Source organism: Pongo pygmaeus, chromosome 8 (genome assembly GCF_028885625.2).
Source record: "Pongo pygmaeus isolate AG05252 chromosome 8, NHGRI_mPonPyg2-v2.0_pri, whole genome shotgun sequence".
Classification (NCBI taxonomy): domain Eukaryota; kingdom Metazoa; phylum Chordata; class Mammalia; order Primates; family Hominidae; genus Pongo; species Pongo pygmaeus.
In genome coordinates this window covers 122,568,925-122,588,824 of record NC_072381.2, presented here as the reverse complement: position 1 = coordinate 122,588,824, position 19,900 = coordinate 122,568,925, and the positions used below count along the sequence as shown (strand labels likewise).

At 48.9% G+C, this 19,900-nt stretch overlaps 1 protein-coding gene across 1 annotated transcript; it reads right to left on the bottom strand.

The window, feature by feature from the left end:
- Positions 1-1,627: 1,627 nt before the first annotated feature.
- KCNK18 (potassium two pore domain channel subfamily K member 18) lies at positions 1,628-17,621 on the bottom strand. Its single transcript, XM_054435920.2, has 3 exons — positions 16,289-17,621; positions 12,734-12,862; positions 1,628-4,280 (listed from the first exon to the last, which is right to left on the bottom strand). The coding sequence occupies exons 1-3, from the start codon at positions 16,560-16,562 to the stop codon at positions 3,478-3,480; spliced, it is 1,206 nt and encodes a 401-aa protein (XP_054291895.2). The 5' UTR covers positions 16,563-17,621; the 3' UTR covers positions 1,628-3,477.
- Positions 17,622-19,900: the final 2,279 nt, after the last annotated feature.

Genomic DNA, 19,900 nt, shown 5'->3' with positions numbered 1-19,900 from the left:
GCAAGGAGAATCGCTTGAACCTGGGAGGTGGAGGTTGCAGTGAGCTGAGATTGCACCATTGCACTCCAGCCTGGGTGACAAAGCGAGACTTCATCTCAAAACAAACAAAACAAAACAAAATTTCTGATAACCAACAAGGGAAATAGTAAAAGGCTTGTGCTATTCCATGTGTGTGCCAACCAGTTCACATACTGACTTGTCTACATCCTCTCCCAGGCTGGGGTCCCCAGGAGTGACCCTGAGACAAGGATATGAGTGAGTGGTTCTTTTGGAGGTGATCTCAGGAAGCCCAGGTAAAGCAGTGAAGAAGTGAGACAGGGAGATGAAGGGGGTCAATACAGGGTGTGCTGATGAGCAACTGGGGCTCAAGTCCACTGGGGAACTTGGGGAGACAGTGTCAGTAGTGAACATGCCACAGAGTTATTCCATGGGAGGGGCAAGGGAGCTGGGCACCATATATCCACCAGCTCTCATCAGTCATTGAGGGCTGCTCCCAGAAGCATTAACTCCTTGGCACTTCTAGCTACCCCTGCACGTGCCCATGCTTGCAAGGCCAGAGAAAATGATCAGGCAAAGGGAGTTGGAGTGCCAAGACATATGGGTAGGGCACCTGCAGCATCTACTACACAGACCAACCCATTCACATGCCAACCCATCCATGAACAGCCTAGGAGTGTGTCTACATAACAAGTGCCAGCATTCCCATGTACTAATCCATTCATTTAGGCATCAACATTTTCAGAGGCCAACTCATTCCAGAGGCACCATTCATACGCCAATTAGTGAGAAAAGTGATCTACAGAGAATGTGGCCACTGGAAATATCTCAGGCTCCTGTGAACACAGGTGTCAATTCCACTCTGTAGCATCAGCGTATTTTAAGTGATTTTTCCCTGGTAGTATGTTTTAATTCCTTGCTTTTTATTTTTAGTGTATCTATGTTAGGTTTTGTGGTTGCTTTGTGGTTACCATGAGGTTTACAGAAAACATCTTATTTGAATAGATGACAATTTTGGTCACAAAGAAAAGAAACAAAAAAACTAAAAACCTCTACACTTTAACTCCATTCCCCTATATTCTGACTTTTTATTGTCTTAATTTACATCTTTTTATATTGCCTATCTCTTAAATTGTTCTAGTTGTTATTTTTGATATATTTGTCTTTTAGTCTTTTAGTCTTCATGCTAGAGAAATGAATGGTTTACACACCACAATTACATTATAAGGGTATTCTGAATTTGTCTGTGTATTTACTTCTTCCAGATTAAAAAACTCCCTTTAGCAATTCTGTAAGACAGCTCCGGTGATGATGAATTTCCTCAGCTTTTGTCTGGGAAAATCTTTATCACTCTTTCATGTTTGAAGGATAGTTTTGCTGGATACAGTATTCTCAGTTGACAGGTCTTTTTTTACCTTCAGCACTTTGAATATGTCATCCTACCCACTCTGGGTGTGTATGCTTTCTGCTGAGAAGTCTGTTGCCAGATGAATCAGAGCTCCTTTATATGTTATTTGCTTCTTTTCTCTTGCTGCTTTTAGCATCTTCTCTTTGTCCTTGACCTTTGAGAGTCTGATTATTCCATGCTTTGGGGTAGTTTTATTTGGGTTAAATCTGTTTGGTGATTTTTGACTTTCCTGTACCTGGCATATTTATATTTTTCTCTAGACTTTGAAAGGTTACTGTTATTATTTCTTTGAATAAGCCTTCTGCCCCCTCGCTCTTTCTTAATTCCCTCTTGAAAGCCAGTACTTCTAGATTTGCTCTTCTGAGGCTATTTTCTAGATTTTGTAGACATTCTTCAGTCCTTTCATTCTGTTTTCTTTTCTCTCCTCTGATTGTATATTTTCAAATAGCCTGTCTTTGAGTTCATTAATTATTTCTTCTGCTTGGTCTGTTCTGTTGTTGAGACTTTGTGATATGTTTTTTAGTTCAGCTAATGTACTTCTCAGTTCCAATATTTTTGTTTGATATTTTAAAAATTATTTTAATCTCTTTGTTAAATTCCTCTGATAAGTTTCTGAATTGCTTTTCTGTGTTACCTTGGAGTTTGCTGAGTTTCCTCAAGACTGCTATTTTGAATTCCTGATCTGAGAGCTCACAGATTGCCATCTTGCTTGGGTCAGTCACTCACTGGCTCCTTGCTTTGTCCATTTGAAGAAGTCATCGTTCCTGGTGTTAGCAGTTTCTTATGCATGTACACATATGTCTTCACATTGAAGGTTTAGTTATTTATTCCAGTCTTTGCTGCCTGGGTTAGTTTGGTCTCTTTAGCATATGTGTGTTTAGATGTTCTGTGCATTTGGCCTATTGGTTCCTTTAGCTCTAGATCACTGCCTCCTTTTCAGCACTAAATAGCACCCTAAGCCCAGGTTTGTCATGACTCTTGCAAAAGTTCAAAGCTCTGCCTTTTCACAGATAAAGGGCACCAAAGGGGATTCTGCAGCTCTGTGGGGAGGCTGGCTAGGGGTTCATGCCCAGAGGGCCTGTGGAGAGTGCATCTTACAATGTGATGCTGCTGAACCACCTCTCTGATTCAGTGTTTTGTTTGTCTGAGATGAAGAGTAGCCCCAGAGTTTCACACACTGGGCTGGTAGCCCCACCTCCACTGTCTATGTGACGCCAGAGGCTTTCAGGGGTCCCTCACCCTATAGGTATTCATGATTCTTCCTGTGGGTTGAGGCAGGAAAACTTTCCTGAGTAGGTAGTCAAGATGATGAGGAAGCTGGCTGGCTGCCTTGATCTTATTTTTCCCAGTGTAGAAATGTCCAGGGAACTTTTCTGTGTAGTGACTTACAGTTTGGGGAAGGGATGTCACAGAGGAGTCCATTTTACTACCTTCTGTTCACAGGTTTTCACTTTTCTGTGGCCCCAGGTTTTGTCACAGCCTCATTTTGAGTTCTGGGATATTGGTAATTATCATCTTGGCACTAGATCATTGTTTTTAGTTTTCTATGGAGGACAGTGAAGCCAGATTGCTTCTACTTTGCCATTTTGGTGACACCCGGCATCTATGTATTTTGCAGGGGCTGGGATTGGGTTGGTCTTACATGCACTCATGCGGTCATTCAAGAAAGAGGTTGTTCGCACTAGTTCTTTTTCAGGTAACAAAGAACAGTTCAGGAAGATTTTAATTTAACTAAAAGTACAACTTCCAAGAATAAAGGTGTTTTGTTTCTCATATTTCAAGAAAAGCAGGGACATCCATAAGGTTGCTCCATCTACATGAGTGGTGCTTTTAAAAAAGGAAGACAGATAAATTAATTGGACTTTGGGGAATGGTGATAGTTTTTTTTCACTAATGCCCTGATACAAAGAGCATTGGCCAAATTTCTGCAGGGCCTCAAGACTGAACTTGGCTCTCATAAGGGATTTGTCTCCAAGACTGAAGGTCTCAGGTGACAGGCTGCATGACCCTGACAGACAACACAAGAAAACCAGCCTCAGCCAGTGTCAGTCACCTGAGAGATAATGAAACCTTCACTTTTTAACAAGGTGGTAAAACTTCCCTTTTGCAAAGAATAGCATAACATTTTTGTATATGTCAATCAGCCTGTTTTGCACCAACTTGAAAGCAATGAACACAATCTCCATTCCAATGATGATATAAATGGAGAAGAACAGGAAGAAGTTAGGGTGTTCTAAAACAGTATCCCCAAACCCAATGGTGGTGAGCGTGACAAAGCAGAAATAGAAGGCATTCTCGAAATCCAACTGTGTCTCCCAGAAGGGGAGGATGGCAGCTGCACAGGAAATGTAGGCAAAAACAATGAGGGCAATGATGGGGAGGGGGATGTCCAACCTCTCCACCTGCTGTCCAACTTCATCCAGGTTGCTGATGATGGAGTATGAGAGTCTCCCCAACACCAGTTCGGGACACGAGTTACTCCTTTCCATGGCTTGTGGGGGCAGTTGCAATGTGTTCTGTTTCTCTCGCGCATGAGGTCTCTCAAACAGCTCCATGCTGCAGCTTGGGCGTGAAGGACATGTGCCAAGTTTAGGGCCTGGAAGCTCTTCAGCACTGATGATGATCTGAGGGACAGCTTCATCTGCAGGCTTGGGGTCCGGTTTTTTCTTGAAGAGAGATTTGGGGCACCACTTGGAGAGGAGGGGATGGGTACAGAAAGGGAATTTTCGGAACCGATTATAAGATGTGGATAAGATGGTTGCCAGGATGTCGCCTGTGTCCGTGAGAACGAGGAACATCAAGGGGATACCAAAGAGAGCATAGAGCATGCACAAGTACTTGCCAAGCCTGGTGACCGGGTAGATGTAGCCATAGCCTGAAAAAGAAGATGGAGCTTAGAGTTTGCATCTGGCCCCTTCCCTTTTTCCCCCTAAAAGCTTTAAAGAGACCTTCTGCCATTTCCCCTCCTTGGCATGACATTTTATACAATGTTTTTGAAAATACTCATCTCAAAGCATTCAGCCACTGGTCTGGCATTAGGCTTGCTTTGGTGGGAGGGAAAGGAGTGAAAACCAGCTTCCCTTTAGGATAAGGAGCAACTGATATCCAGGTCTTTGACTTGAAATGTCCTTGGCAGGGGACCAGCACAGGTTTGGGGAGAACAGATTGCCTTTGATCCTGCTCTGGCCATTTCTGAGCACCCCCAAACGAAGGGCTCAGCTGACCTGGAAGGACAGGATGAGTACAAGTGAGAGAGAATGGATGGCTTTGTAATCATATCTGACACCACCTTTATCCTCTGTGAAGGTGCTGGCTTTTAAGAAGCCACCCTTGGCTGGGCGTGGTGGTTCATGCCTGTAATCCCAGCACTTTGGGAGGCCAAGATGGGCGGGTCACCTGAGGTCAGGAGTTCAAGACCAGCCTGGCCAACATGGTGAAACCCTATCTCTACTAAAAATACAAAAATTAGCCGGGCATGGTGGCGGGTGCCTGTAGTCCCAGCTTCTCAGGAGGTTGAGGCAGGAGAATCACTTGAAGCCCGAAGGTGGAGGTTGCAGTGAGCCAAGATTGTTCCATTGCCACACTTGTCCTCCATAAGAGGACTGAACTATTTGTTTCTAAGAGGCACTTATTGTGTTCCCATGGTGTGCTCAGCAGTGTGCATAATATTAGGAAAAACAGAAAGATGGAAGATGAGTAAAATACAATTGCCCTCAGAGCCATTTGTGGCTTAGCAGATTAGACAAACATGTTCCTAAATGACAGTGAAGCCATTAGCCTCCCAGCATCTAGGTTCTGACTGACCTTGCTTTGAATCCCAGTTCTGCTATTTATGATAATATTACTTGACTGCTCACATTTTTTTTTATCTGTAAGATGGGGGGGATTATCTGTAAGATGGGGATGACAATGCCTACTTTGCATATTGACTAGCTGGGAGGATTACATGAGGCCCACGCTTGACACACAGTGCGCGATTAATAACTGGTGGTGTCCTCACCCTCAAGACCTTAGCTGCCTAGTGAGCACTTCCTGTGGGCTGGGTGTCAGTCAGCCTTCATAGGGAGGTATTGTTATCACCATCCACAGGTGGGGAAACTGAAGCACAGAGAAACGAAGTAGCTTGGCCGTGAGCATACATGTGATACATAGTGGAGTTAGGATCAAATCCACAGGACTCTCAGGTCCCCAACCAGTGCTGACACCCTCAGGAGCATCCAGGGGGCAGGACCATTCAATCAGAGAGAACCCGGCAGCCAAGCAAAGGAAGGGGTGGGCTGAGGTCTCCATCCCTGTTGGGAGCCGAGCCCCTCCCCTCCCCTCCCCTCCCCTCCCCTCCCCTCCCCTCCCCTCCCCTCCCCTCCCCTCCCCTCCCCTCCCCTCCCCTCCCCTCCCCTCCCCTCCCCTCCCCTCCCCTCCCCTCCCCTCCCCTCGCACCTACAGAGGGGCAGGAGCAGACAGACCTCAAACCCCACAGTGCAGGTGGCTAGGTCTTCTGGAGCAGGCAAGCATCAATTACTTCAAGCAGAGGACAAAGCTTTTGTATTTAATGCCTGTGTTTAATTTTTGATGTCATAAAGGATGATTAATACAGAAAAACCCAGCCCAATTATGTAAATTAATCTGAAGGCAACTCCTCAGCTGGCTAAGCCCCAACTTCCTCCAGAAGTGCAGCTTCCTGTGGCAAACTTTGGCCTCAGTCTCTGCCCTCCAAGAGCAGGCGGGCATTCAGGTTGCCTACCCTCACCAGGGTCCCAAGTGTAGGGGAGGGAGCTGTGGCTCTCAAAGAGTCTCATCAGTTTGCATCCATCCCAGAGCACTCTGTGCCACTCTGGCTGGTTCCACTAGGTACCATTTGATGGCAGTGTCAGTTAACTCTGTATGTGCATTCATTCATTCATGCATGCATGTATTCAGTATTTATTGAGTGCTTACTGCATGCACTGGGGGCATAGTGCTGAGCAAAGTAGATATGGGATATGGTCTCTCTGAGCCTCTGGTTTGGTAAAAGAGGCAGACGTTAATTTTAAAAACCACACTAATGAGTATGTAATTACAAATGGAGATCAATAACAGGAAGTGAAAGAGCAGACCATTCCATGAATGATTAGAACAAAGGCACCTATCCTAGGCCGTGTGCAATGGCTCACACCTGTAATCCCAGCACTTTGAGGGGCCAAGGCGAACAGATCATATGAGGTCAGGAGTTCAAGACCAGCCTGGCCAATGTGGTGAAACCCTGTCTCTACTAAAAATACAAAAATTGGCCAGGTGTGATGGTGCATATCTGTAATCCCAGCTACTTGGGAGGCTGAGGCATGAGAATCACTTGAACCCAGGAGGGGGAGGTTGCAGTGAGCTGAGATCGTGCTACTGTACTCCAGCCTGGGCAACAGAGCGAGACTCTGTCTCAACAAAAACAAACAAACAAAGGCACCCATCCTGGATTTGGGCCCAGGAAAGATTTTTCCTGTGAGGGGATTTTTGAGCTGATGTTGGGAGGGGGCCATGAACTAGCCAGGTGAAGAGAGAGGAAGCAGCCTGTGCAAAGACCCTATGGCGGGTTCAACAAAGGGCTATCCATACAGTGACAGTGGGCAACTTGTGTACTGCATATATACCAAGGGGGTGACTGGGAGCTGAAACCTAGCCTCCGTGCACTTACCAAGCTTGGAGCTCAGGGCTCGGGGCACTGGGCTGTGTCTGCCTAGTGAGGGATATGGTTTTCTAACTTTTCACCAAGGTGTCACCCTGAGTGTAGCTGTCACCCAGCTTTAAGGAACCAAGAGAAGGCCAGTGTGCAGGGAGGTAGGGGAGGGGAGCAAGATGAGGCCGGGAGGTGGGTAGCATCTAACGGCTTCCATGGCAGATGGGGGAGTGCCTTGATCAGTGTGGAAGGCTGAAAAATGACAGCCCCCAAACATAGCCAAGTCCTAACTCCTGGAATCTGTCAATACTACCTTATTTGGTAAGTGGGTCTTTGTAGATGTGATTAAGGATCTCGAGATGAGGAAGTTATCCTGGATTGTTTGTGTGGCCCTAGGTACCATTATAAGTGTCCCGACAAGGGAGAGGCTGAGCAAGATATTTTACACACAGAGAAGAGGAGGCAATATGACCTCAGAGGCAGAGACCAGAGTGATGTGGCCATGAGCCAGGGGATGCTGGCAGCCACCAGAAGCTGCCAAGGAAGAGGCAAGGAAGGGTCCTCTCCTAGAGCCTCAGAGGGAGCATGGCTTTGCCAACACCTTGATTTTTGAAATCAATAAAACTGATTTCAAACTTCTGGCCTCCAGATCGTGACAGAATAAATTTCTATTGCTTCAAGCCACTGAATTTGTGGGAATTTATTATAGCAGCCACAGGAAACTGATCAGGTTTGTATCTTTTTTTTTTTAAGATGGGATCTCGCTCTGTTGCCCAGGTTGGAGTGAAGAGGCGGGTACAACCTTGGCTTACTGCAACCTCCACCTCCTGGGTTCAAGAGATTCTCTTGCCTCAGCCTCCTGAGTAGCTGGGACTACAGGCACCCACCACCATGCCTGGCTAATTTTTGTATTTTTAGTAGGGACAAGGTTTCACCATGTTGGCCAGGCTGGTCTCGAACTCCTGACCTCAAGTGATCTGCCCACCTCAGCCCCCAAAAGTGCTGCGCTTACAGGAGTGAGCCACCACTCCTGACTTAGTTTGCATCTTGAAAAAATCATCCTGACTGCATCACAGACAGTAAATTGTAGGGCTTCAGATAGACACAGGACAATGAGTGGGGACACTATGCTTCCTGCCCAGGTGAGAGATGAAGGGGGCTTTGGCTAAGGCAGGAGCTGAGAGGAGAGACCTGTAGAGACTGGCTAGACAATTTTAGCAGAAATCTCAGCAGGACAGGAGAATGGTTTGGATTGGAGTGTCTGAAAGGAGCTGGGATTTGAGCACAGAGCAGGCACTGTGAATCCACCGGAATCCACTGCTGTCCTTGGCGAAGGTGGGTTTACAGGATTATAAACAAAGCCTTTTTGGCTGCCTCTGGGTGAGATACTTTTGCAATCCAAAATATGCAATATGTCACATTCCTGAAAATGTTTCAAGGAAGCAGGTCTCAGAGAGCACACAACCCCCACAAAGGGAATGTAGTAACTATTCTAATTACTGAATGCCGAAATGCATAATAGAACTCATTATTTCTTAGAATGCATTCATATATTTTGATATAATCAGTTCACTGCACTTAGCCTGTGAGTACTTAATAGCCCATGCACTTTCCTTTCTAATCCAAGAGGGCTGACCCAGTTGGGAATGACTGGGGATTGACCGGCCTCACAGCTGTCAGGTATCCTGTGCTTAGCATTAAGGCCAGGTGCATTTCAGATGACCCAGAGATGCAGGGCAGGAAGCAGTATTACCAGAGAGACTTTCAAACACTGTTATTGATTATGAACAGTGCAGAACATTCCCCAACATCCTCTTCCAGTTGTAATTACTGGGCGGCATGATGTCCTAATTGACTCGTACAATGGGCAGTAGCATTGCCTTCTTGGAATTTAAGCCAAGCTAATGCATTTCCATTAGATCAGTGACTCACAGCCTGGACTCCCACTAGAATCACCTGGAGGGCCCTGGAAAATGCTGATGCCTGGGCCTGGTCCCCAGGGATTCTAACCGTTCTAGGGCAGGGTCCGCACATGGGAGCTTGCAAAAGCTCTGCAGGTGACTGACATGCAGCCAGGGCACACTTCTCAAACATTAGCACCCATCAGAATCACATGGAGAACTTTCTAAACTACAGATTGCTGGGTCCCACAGCCACAGTTTCTGGCTCAGTAGGTCTAGAATGGCTCCTGAGAATTAATTTGCATTTCTAACAAGTTCCCCAGTGATGTCGATGTTACTCAGGGACCACATTTTGACAAGCATTGCGATAGATCTTTTCTCAACAGGGGGCAATTTTGCCCCCCAAGGGAAATTTGGCAATGCCTGGAGACTATTGTGGCTGCCATAATGGATGGGGACAGCGGGGAAAGTGCTATTGCATCTGGTGGGTGGAGGCCAGAGATGCTGCTCAACATCCTACATTGCACAGGAGCCTCCTCTGCAGAGAATTATCCCGTGCAAGAGGCTGATAGTGCTGAGGTTGAGAAATCCTGCCTCAGATGCAGCTGAGGTTTTTTTCCTTTTTTTTTTGTTTGAGACTCTGCCATCCAGGCCAACTCTTGTCACCCAGGCTGGAGTGCAGTGGCGCGATCATGGCTCACTGCAGCCTCAACCTCCAGGGCTCAAGTGATACTCCCACCTCAGCCTCCTGAGTAGCAGGGACTACAGGTGCACGTCACCACACCCAGCTGATTTTTTAATTTTTTGTAGCGATGAGGTCTCGTATTTCCCAGACTGGTCTCCAACTCTTACCTGATCCTCCCAAAGTGCTGGGATTACAGGCATAAACCAGGGCACCTGGGCCAATCTAAATTCTTGAGGAGGCTGGGCACGGTGGATCACGCCGATAATCCCAGCACTTTGGGAGGCTGAGGCAGGTAGATCACCTGAGGTCAGGAGTTCAAGACCAGCCTGGCCAACATGGTGAAACCCCGTTTCTACAAAAATTCAAAAGTTAGCCAGGCATGACCAGGTGCGGTGGCTCATGCCTGTAATCCCAGCACTTTGGAAGGCCGAGGCGTATGGATCACCTGAGGTCAGGAGTTCAAGAACACACTGACCAATATGATGAAACCCCATCTCTACTAAAAATACAAAAATTAGCCATGCATGGCATGTGCCTGTAATCCAGCCACTCGGGAGACTGAGACAGGAAAATTGCTTGAACCCGGGAGGCGGAGGTTACAGTGAGCTGAGATGGCACCATTGCACTCCAGCCTGGGCAACAGAGCAAGACTCTGTCTCAAAAAGCTTCAGGAAAACAAAAAGACAAAGTAAACTTCATAACTTCTAGCCCCTTTGCACAGCTCCGTGTCTTTCTTGGAGTTGCTGCTGTCCTGGACCTGTTGTTTCCTCAAAGCATCCCCTGAGCTGTGGTTTCCCCTGGAAAGTCCAGCTTTGAGGTTTGACCTCAGCCCTGCCTGTGACTCCCTCACAGTGATTCCCTCTTAGAGCCTGTGGAATGGGATAGTCACAGCGCCTGCCTTGCAGGGTTGTGGTGAGAATTGCACAAGAAAAGGCTCCAAAAGCACCTGGACCCCATGCCCGGCACATGCTGAGTGGTGTAGCTGCTGTCCTTATTCTTTCTGTCCCTCACCCATCCCTGCCTGCACCAGCATTGAAGTGAACAAGGCCAGGCGCGGTGGCTCACGCCTCTAATCCCAGCATTTTGGGTGTCTCACGCCTCTAATCCCAGCATTTTGGGTGTCTCACGCCTCTAATCCCAGCATTTTGGGTGTCTCACGCCTCTAATCCCAGCATTTTGGGTGTCTCACGCCTCTAATCCCAGCATTTTGGGAGGCCGAGGTGGGCAGATCACCTGAGGTCAGGAGTTCAAGACCAGCCTGACCAAAATGGTGAAACCGCATCTCTAGTGAAAATATTAAAATTAGCCAAGCGTGGTGGTGCATGCCTGTAATCCCAGCTACCTGGGGGCTGAGACACAAGAATCACTTGAACCAGGGAAGCGGAGGTTGCAGTGAGCCAAGATTGTGCCACTGCATTCCAGCAAGACTCCATCTCAAAAAAAAAAAAAAAAAAAAAAAAAAAAGAGCATTCAGGCAAATGGGAGAAACCACGTGGGGGCTGTGAGAGCCCTCCTGGGGCTGTGTGGCTATTTCTGAAGCTGGGTGCAGCAGACACCGGTTGCCCACCCAGCAGCCATTCCCTCCTTTATTCCCTGCAGACCCACTGCTCCCCCAGCTGATTAGGAGCAGATCCAATTGGTCTTAGTCATCCTGGTGCTCCAATCCCTTTGCCTGGGACCAGCTTAGAGGCGGCTGGGAGGCCCAGTGGGTGGCTCCTGGGAAGACATCGTCACGGTTGATGAACCATGCAGAGAGACAGCAGCCCTTTCTGTATAAGACACAGTTATGCTTGAATGGGATATGGACCTTGGTGGCCTCTTGTGGCCCACTGGGCAGAAGGATGGAGAAAACCTGATGCCCAATGCCATGACTGCGAATGGGCACTGGGCATGACCTGCATATCAGCCTAGAGCTGTCCTCACACTGGACTTCTTACTTGGAAGGTGACATTCTCCTTGAGGTTTAAGCCAGGTGAGTTGGGTTTTCCATTAGTCACTGCTGAAGGCATCCTGGCTGCCACTTACATGCATAGTCATCAGCTGACCCTGAGAGGCAGGTCTAGAAGTGCTTATGGGTCCCAGTACAAGGCTCAGAGGGGCTACGTCCCTTGCTGGAGATTATACAGCTCCAACCCAGGCTGGCCACTGTGCTGTATCCTGACCTTCAGCATGAGGGGCCCCAGCCTCTCTCTGCAACCCCTGTGGGCCAGGCCCTCCTAGGGATGGGCACTTGCTCTCTCGAAGGAGGAGAGGGCCTGCAGTCCCTTTTGCCAGCCAAGAGGGGCAGGGGTTGAGTGATGGGCCACGCTCGTGGTGAGGGCTCTGACCCAAAAGCTCTGGCCCTGTGGCTGAAGGCAGCTCCATCGCCTCCTGTGACCCCTGCCCAGGCAGGGGAGGCTCCTGCCTGGACTGGTTTGGCCCCTCCAACCTGGCCCCACTGCTGCCCCACCAGAAGTGAAGCTGGCGATGGGCCAGCCAGCTCAGAGTGAGCCCTTAATCACCAGAGGGACCTTAGTTACTGCTGACCCAGTGGCATCATGCCCCCAGCCCAGGAGGCCTAACTCTCCTGCAGCAGCCCCCATCAGTCTCCTGACTATTCTCTGCCCTCCAGCCACAATGGTCATGTCCTTAAAGGGGCCAGTAAACCAATGTTTTGCCCATAAGCATGGGGAAGCATCTCCCTCCCGGTTTCTATGTGCCAGGTGCATAGAAAGTTATACATAGAGGCAGCAGGGTGTTGGGTCTAGACCCAAGTGGCTGGGTTCAAACGCACACGAACTGTGTGACTTTTTGAAACTGACGGACCTGCTGGAGTGTGGGAACAATAACAGCACCCACCTCGTGGTGAGGATTAGATGAGCTAATCAGCATAAAAGTCTTAGAACAGGGCCTGGTGCATCTTCAGTGCAAAAGTGTCAGCCAGCGCAGCTGCTGCTATTTGTAGGTGTGCAATATAGATTTGAGGAAGGGAGGAAGGGAGGGAAGAAGAGAGGGAGAGGAAGGCCATCTCCACACCCCAATTCCAGTGTCCTTTGCCACCCAGAAACCCACCCTTCACAGGGCCATCGTGAGGGGGACTGTGGCTTTGCACTTACCCACAGTGCTGAACACTGTGCAGCAGAAAAAGAGCGAGCTCAGGAAGGACCAGTTTGTGGTCCTGTTAAACCACTGAGGCTTCACCTTCTGCAGATGCCCCTGGAGATCCTGTTTCCTATCTTCCACCACTGGAGAAAGACACGACCAAGAGTTTGAGGGAAAGGTTCTGCTGCTAAAGACAAGCCCCGCCGCGGTGAAAGGGATAGTCTTCCCCAAGGACCAGCAGCCACCTCGCCTTGTGGTCAGTATCAACACCAAAGCTTGGTGATCGGAGTCCTCCTTTAAAATATTTCTGCAGCCTGGGTCCTGCCTTCAGTCCCCATGGAGATAAGGAGGCCACTTAGCCCTGTGAGAAGAGCACCTAACAGAGGCCCATGGGGGTCCCACCAGAGCTTAGCCCTGGCATTGCTGTGTAGTCTTCGCCTTTTAATTTTCTGAACCTCCATTTCTTTCATCTGTTTTTTTTTTTTTCTTAAGAGTCTTGCTCTGTTGCCAGGCTGGAGTGCAGTGGTGTGATCTCGGCTCGCTGCAACCTCCATCTCCCTGGTTCAAGCAATCCTCTTGCCTCAGCCTCCCGTGTAGCTAAGACTACAGGGGCACACCACCACGCCCATGCCCAGCTAATTTTTGTATTTTTAGTCGACACGGGGTTTCACCACATTGGCCAGGATGGTCTTAATCTCTTGACCTTGTGATCCACCTGCCTTGGCCTCCCAACGTGCTGGGATTATAGGCATGAGCCACCGCGCCCCCGCCTCTTTCATCTTTCAAAGGAAGATAACTTCTGCTCTGCCTCTCACACAGGGTTCTCAAGTACTAAAAGCAAAAGGCTTTTAGGAAAAGCAAGCTGTTACACAGATGCAAATCATACCCACTCCTGGAGGTCATTACGCTTGATGGAGTTTGCCGGGTATGATGGCTCACGCCAGGAATTCCAACACTTTGGAGGGCTAAGGTGGGCGGATCATTTGAGGTCAGGAGTTCAAGACCAGCCTGGCCAACATGGTGAGACCCTCTCTCTATTAAAAATACAAAAATTAGCCGGGTGTGGTGGCACACGCCTGTGGTCCCAGCTACTCAGGAGGCTGAGGCAGGAGAATTGCTTGAACCTGGGGAGTGGAGGTTGCAGTGAGCCAAGATCGCGCCACTGCATCCCAGCCTGAGTGACAGAGTGAGTCTCCATCTAGAAAAATAAAAATAAAAACTCGATGGAGTTTGATCATCATACCATCATACTGTGATCTTTGGGCACCAGCTACCTGTGAGTGTCTCCTACAGGCTGGGAAAACTTGACTGCCTACACATTGGTTCCAAGGCTAACAGAGCAGGGTTGGGAACCCTGGTTTCCCAGAGAGGTTCCTGAATGGCTCAATTGGCCTGGGCAGCCAGTGGGCTTTGGGACCCCAGAGGCCACCTGCTAGACTGGTTCGGCTTGAAGAGAATGGCACTGAACCTGGCATGCAGCAGGAAGTCTCTACTCCTTTTAATTGGCACCAGCCTGGGAGTCTACACACATCAATTCTAGACGCAGCTCTAACCCTGATAAGTTCTGTAACTGTGGACAAGAGGCTGCTTTCTGAGCCTCAGTTTCCCCATCAGAGAGACAGCCTGAGAGGGTGGTGAAAGGTTCAGGCTCTGGAATCCAGATACACGGGTTTAAGTCCCTGGCTCCATTTTTCTAGTTTGTGAACTTGGATAAATTGCTTAACCTCCCAAGACCTCAATTCCCTAATCTGTAAAAGAGGGACAACTTGTTGTTGTCTTCTTGTGAGGCTTCTTGTGAGGACTGGGTGAGATAATGTGTGAAGTGTTTGCCACAGGGTCTACATGCAACTAACCCTTATGGAACATTTTAATCTCCAATGAAAATTGGTACAAAATGGAGTGGGACCAGCTCTGTGTTCCCATACCCTGCTGTGCATTGGAATCACCCGATAAACTTTATTTTTACTTATTTATTTTTGAGACATGTCCGGCTCTGTCATCCAGGCTGGAGTGCAATGGCACAATCACGGCTCACTGTAGCCTCAAACTCGTAGGCTCAAGCAATCCTCCTGCCTCAGCCTCCCAAGTAGCTGGGACTACAAGTGCATGCCACCTCATCTGGCTAAATTTTTAAATTTTTTATAGAGACAGGGTCTCACCTTGTTGCCCAGGCCTAGTCTCGAACTCCTGGCATCAAATGATTCTCCCACCTTGGCCTCCCAAAATGCTAGGAGTATGGGCATGAGCCACCATGCTTGGCCTCATCCTGGAAACTTTAAGATTCTCAGCCCAGCCCTGGAGATCCTGATTAAGTGGGTTTGGAGAAGAGCCTGGGGATGTGTACTCTAGGCAGTCTCCCTGGTTGATTCTGATGTGTTGCTGATTTGGAGAGCCTTGAACATGCTGGTAGTCTAGGCCCTGCAATGGTGCAGTGTCCCTTTGGCAGCAATCTCCCAGGTCCACTGAGCAGGCTGGCATCTGTCTGGCAAGGATGCAGAGAGTGGGACCCTCCACAGACAGAGATTCTGCCTCTTGTCTCTGGGAGCTGCACCTGTTCCCAAAGCAAGGTCTGGGCTGTGGAAGGAGCCCCCACACTAGAGTGGGAGGGGAAGGGCTCCCTGCACCCCATTCTTCTCCTGACTTTTAGTGTCTGGTTTTCCTTTGTCTTTCATTTATCTACTCTCCCTTGTTTTATCTTGTTCTGTTGAATACAATAATAAGCTTCCTTTGCGGAACACAGCAGAGTAGAAACAAGTGACTAAATACGAAGAAAATGTAATGAGGACACTATAAAGTGACTTGTCTTCCAAGAGCCAGAATATTCCTTTGTCTCCTCTGCTTCTCACAGGGTCCCTGTGACCACCAAGTCTGAGATTGGGGGTCCCCTTCTCTCCCGCAGACTGAGACCCAGAGAGAACAAAGCTTTGCCTCCATGGATCGCAGAGCAAGCTGGGAGAGCAGCCAGGACAAAAGCCAGGACCCCCGCCCCTCCCCCAGGTCTTCTCACAGCACCTCCCCACTCCGCTGAGCCAGACTGCAGAAAAGGAGTTTGAAACAGGAAGTGGGGGTGTGGGTGGCAGGTGCTCCTGCTGGAATTTAAATCCAATTTGGGTCGTTCCTTAAATTATCATCTCTGCAAACTGAATCCTGGGTCAGGCAGACATCGTTCTGAGAAGCAACCTAGCCCCCCAACCCCAGCCCCAGATTTGCTCACCCATGCACCCCACCCCACCCAATTCCCAGTAATCCAGCCTCCCCTGAGGCCACTGGTCTGGATGGGGCTGGGAGCTGAGGCACAGGAAGGGGAGCTGGTCTTTCCTGAGCACCTCCTGGGTGCTCAGGGCCTTTCCTGCATTCTTCACAGCAACCCTGAGAGGCATTTAGTCTCCCCACTTTTCAGAGAAGAAAACAGAGGTTCAGAAAGAAGTTACTTGCCTAAAGTGCCCAGGCATGAGGAGAATCCAGGCAGGCAGCTCCCAGACCCAGCCTCCTAGAAGGCAGCCCTCTGCTCTTGGGGGACTGCTGCCACCAGGGAGAAAAGGCCTACCCTGTCCAGGTGAGGCACCTACCTGTTTCACTGCAGTTCAAGATTCTGCAGAGCTCCTCCAAGAACTTCTCAAACTCTCCATCATCTGCTGCCACCAGGACCTGGCCGTCCTCAATGGCAGAGAAGAGCACAGCACCCACCAGGGCGTAGGTCACCAGAAAGCAGAGGAAGCAGAGGCCGGGGAAGAGCTTTCCCAGAGCCTCTGGGCAGCATCTCCTGGCCCGGGGGTGCCCGGAGGCCTCCATCCTCCCTGGAGCTTGCAGGGCAAGAGGAGCCGTTGGAAGAGCCAGGAGCATCTAAGCCCCGCCAGGAAGATGGGGTAGGAGTGCCCGGGGAACAGCCAGGCTCCAGCGCTAAGTGGATGGTGCATGTACTTCCCCAAGGACTCAGGAAGCAGCCGGCAACTCATCACGTTCAGTTCATCCGAACTACTCAGATGGCGCCCTCTCTAGCACCCCAGATTGCTATTGATCTGCCGGGCCGGCCCTGGAGCTGCCTGGAAGGGGCTTTGGGAGGATAGTGTGGTTGTTTTGTGCTACATTTAATCTTTTTTATCCCCAAACTGCAGTTTTGAATTGCAGATCCCAAACCTGATCTTTGGCATTTAGTCAAGTGATTCTTTCCTGAGAGCTGATTCTTTCCTGAGAGCTGTCTGTGACACAACTTGGCTTAGGATGCCTGGTCTTCTGGACAGGTGATAATAGTAGTAACTAATAATAGTAATAGTAACCATAGTAACTAATGCGGCCAGAGCTCAATGGTTTCCAAACGACCTTTATCCTGTGTGGATCTAATTATTGGTACCAGTTCTTCACTCCTCTGCTGCATACCCCCCCTTGCTGTGGCCTCATGGTGGGCAGAGTGTACTTCCTTCAACTTGGCTTTAGGGTAGGTCATCTCACTTGCTCCAGACAGCTGGGCATTAGCAGATGTGATTCAAGCAGGGGCTAGGCCTGTGCTTGTGCATTTGGACTTGCTCAGCTATGCCTGTGTCTGCCATGAGAAAGGTGCCCCACCTTTCAATTTTCAGCTCAGAGTAGGCCAATGTGCAACTTTCTTTGGTCGTCCTGAATCTAGGTTCATCTAACACCAGCTACCTCCACCATGCAGCCTAAATTTGACCCCAATGAGATTAAAGTCTGAGATGCACCAGGAATGATGTTGGTGCCACATCTGTGCTGGCCCCTAAGATCAACCCCCTGTGTCTGTCTCCAAAACACATTGGTAATGACATCGTTAGGGCAATCAGTGACTTGAAGGATCTGAGGATTACAGTGAAACCATTCAGAACAGGCAGGCATAGATTGAGGTAGTACCTTCTGTCTCTGCCCTGATCATCAAAGCCCTCAAGGAACCTCCAGGAGACAGAAAGAAACAGAAAAACATTAAACCCGATGAAAATATCATTTGATGAGAATGTCAACATTGCCTGACAGATGCAGCTCCGATCTTTAGTTAGGGAACCCTCTGGAACAATTAAGGAGATCCTGGGGACTGCACCATCTGTGGGCTGCAAGGTTGATGGTCACCACCCTCATGACGTCAACAGTGGTGCAGTGGAATGCTCAGTTTGTTAAGCACAAAGGAAAATATTTCAATAAAGGATCATTTGACAACCAGTGGGGGTAAAAAGTGCCTCAGATGGCAGCTGTGGAGATGCATGCATGTTCAGATCCCTCTTCCAGAAAGGACTCGCTGTGCAGCTTTGATGAGCATGGTTCATGACAGCCCCTTTTGTTCTCTGAGGGTTTGCCACCGGTTTCAAGCCCTCTTCTTGGAGAAGCCTGTGCCCACTGACTAAGCAAGGTGGCGACCCAAGGGCCTATTCATTTCTCCCCAGTACAGGACTCCTCCAACTTGCAGTCTTTGTTCCAGAGTGGCCCTTTGGTCTACAGAGAGACCTTGTCAGTCTGCGTTATAATCCAGAGGCTTTCCCTGTTCCATCTGCTTCCTTCATTTTCATTTTACAAGTCTTCCCAATAAAGCTTTTGCAATAGTGACTCTATCTTGGTGTCTGCTTCCCAGAGGATTCAACAGTAGTTGGCACCAGAAGTGGTCTGAGAAAGCCTGTTCAAAAAGCTAAGATGGGGGTCGGGCACAGTGGCTCGCACCTGTAATCCCAGCACTTTGGGAGGCTGAGGGGAGCGGATTGCTTGAGGCCAGGAGTTCGAGACCAGCCTGGCCAACATGGTGAGACCCTGTTTCTACTAAAAATACAAAAATTAGCCAGGCATGGTGGTACATGCCTGTAATCCCAGCTACATTGGGAGGCTGAGGCACAAGAATTGCTTGAACATGGGAGGCAGAGGTTGAAATGAGCTGACATCACACCACTTCACTCCAGGATGAACAACAGAGTGAGACTCTGTCTCAAAAAAAAAAAAAAAAAGAATGCTAAGATGGGGGTTGAGGACTTGGTCCCTTAATACCCAAGTGGTAAAGAGATGGCAGCCTTTGGTGCAAGGTGGCTGCCCAACTATTAAACTTGTCACCAGCAGTGAGCTGGGATGGCATGTTGACTAGTGCGATGACTCGCATTCGAAACATATTGAAGAATCGATAAACACAAGATCAATAAGTTTGGATGGCTATTATAAAGTTGCATTGACCCCCTACAGGCAAGCTTAGAAGAAGGAGGTTTGTAAAACAGCACCTGTTACTGCCACCAGTCTCAAGGCTGCAACTGACACTCATCATCTCCTTCCTTCACTATCCATTCTAACTTTTCCTTGCCTTCTGCTACCTCTTCTACTGGTCTCAATGGCTTACCCGATGGCATGACCCTAATCCTCATCCCGGGGTGGCGGAGGGGGTTGGTGGTCTGAGCCCTTGGTAACCATATCCTTTTTAGGTTGGGGCTGCTTGTGCTTTTCCACTCACAGACAGTTGGGTAAGAAGTACCAAGAGGTACCCAAGTGAGTCACCTGAGCTCCCCCACTATTATTCTCTGCCCTCATTGTGTGAAAGCAGCCCTGCCTCCTCCTGCTGACCAGGTCAATTGCCCCTGTATTAGTCCATTCTCATGTTGCTGCAAGGATACTTCCCAAGACTTGGTAATTTATAAAGGAAAGAGGTTTAATTGACTCACAGTTCAGCATGGCAGGGGAGGCCTCAGGAAACTCACAATCATGGCGGAAGGAGAAGCAAACACATCCTTCTTCACAGGGTGGCAGGAAGGAGAATGAGTGAGAGCCCAGCGAAGGGCGAAGCCCCCTATAAAACCATCAGATCTTGTAAGAACAAACTATCATGAGAACAGGATGGGGAAACCACCCCGTGATTCAATTATCTCCATCTGGTCCCTCCCATGACACATGGGGATTATGGGGATTATGATTCAAGATGAGATTTGGGTGGGAACACAGCCAAAACATAGCCCCTGACAAGATGGCCACCTATTTTCTTACCTGCTGGTCCCTGGACACAAGGATCCCAAAGTGCCCAGGGAGCAGTCATAAGGTGTATTCAATGCACCCCTTGCTGGGTTTCCAGGTGAGCGTGTCCCCTTTGGGGACCAAGAATTCTAACCCTGCAGAGCCTAGAGTTCTGGAGATGGGAAACAGTGAAGACGACATGCAGTTGTATAATTTTCCATTTGAAATAGAAAGGGGCAAATGCTTCATTGCACCTATAC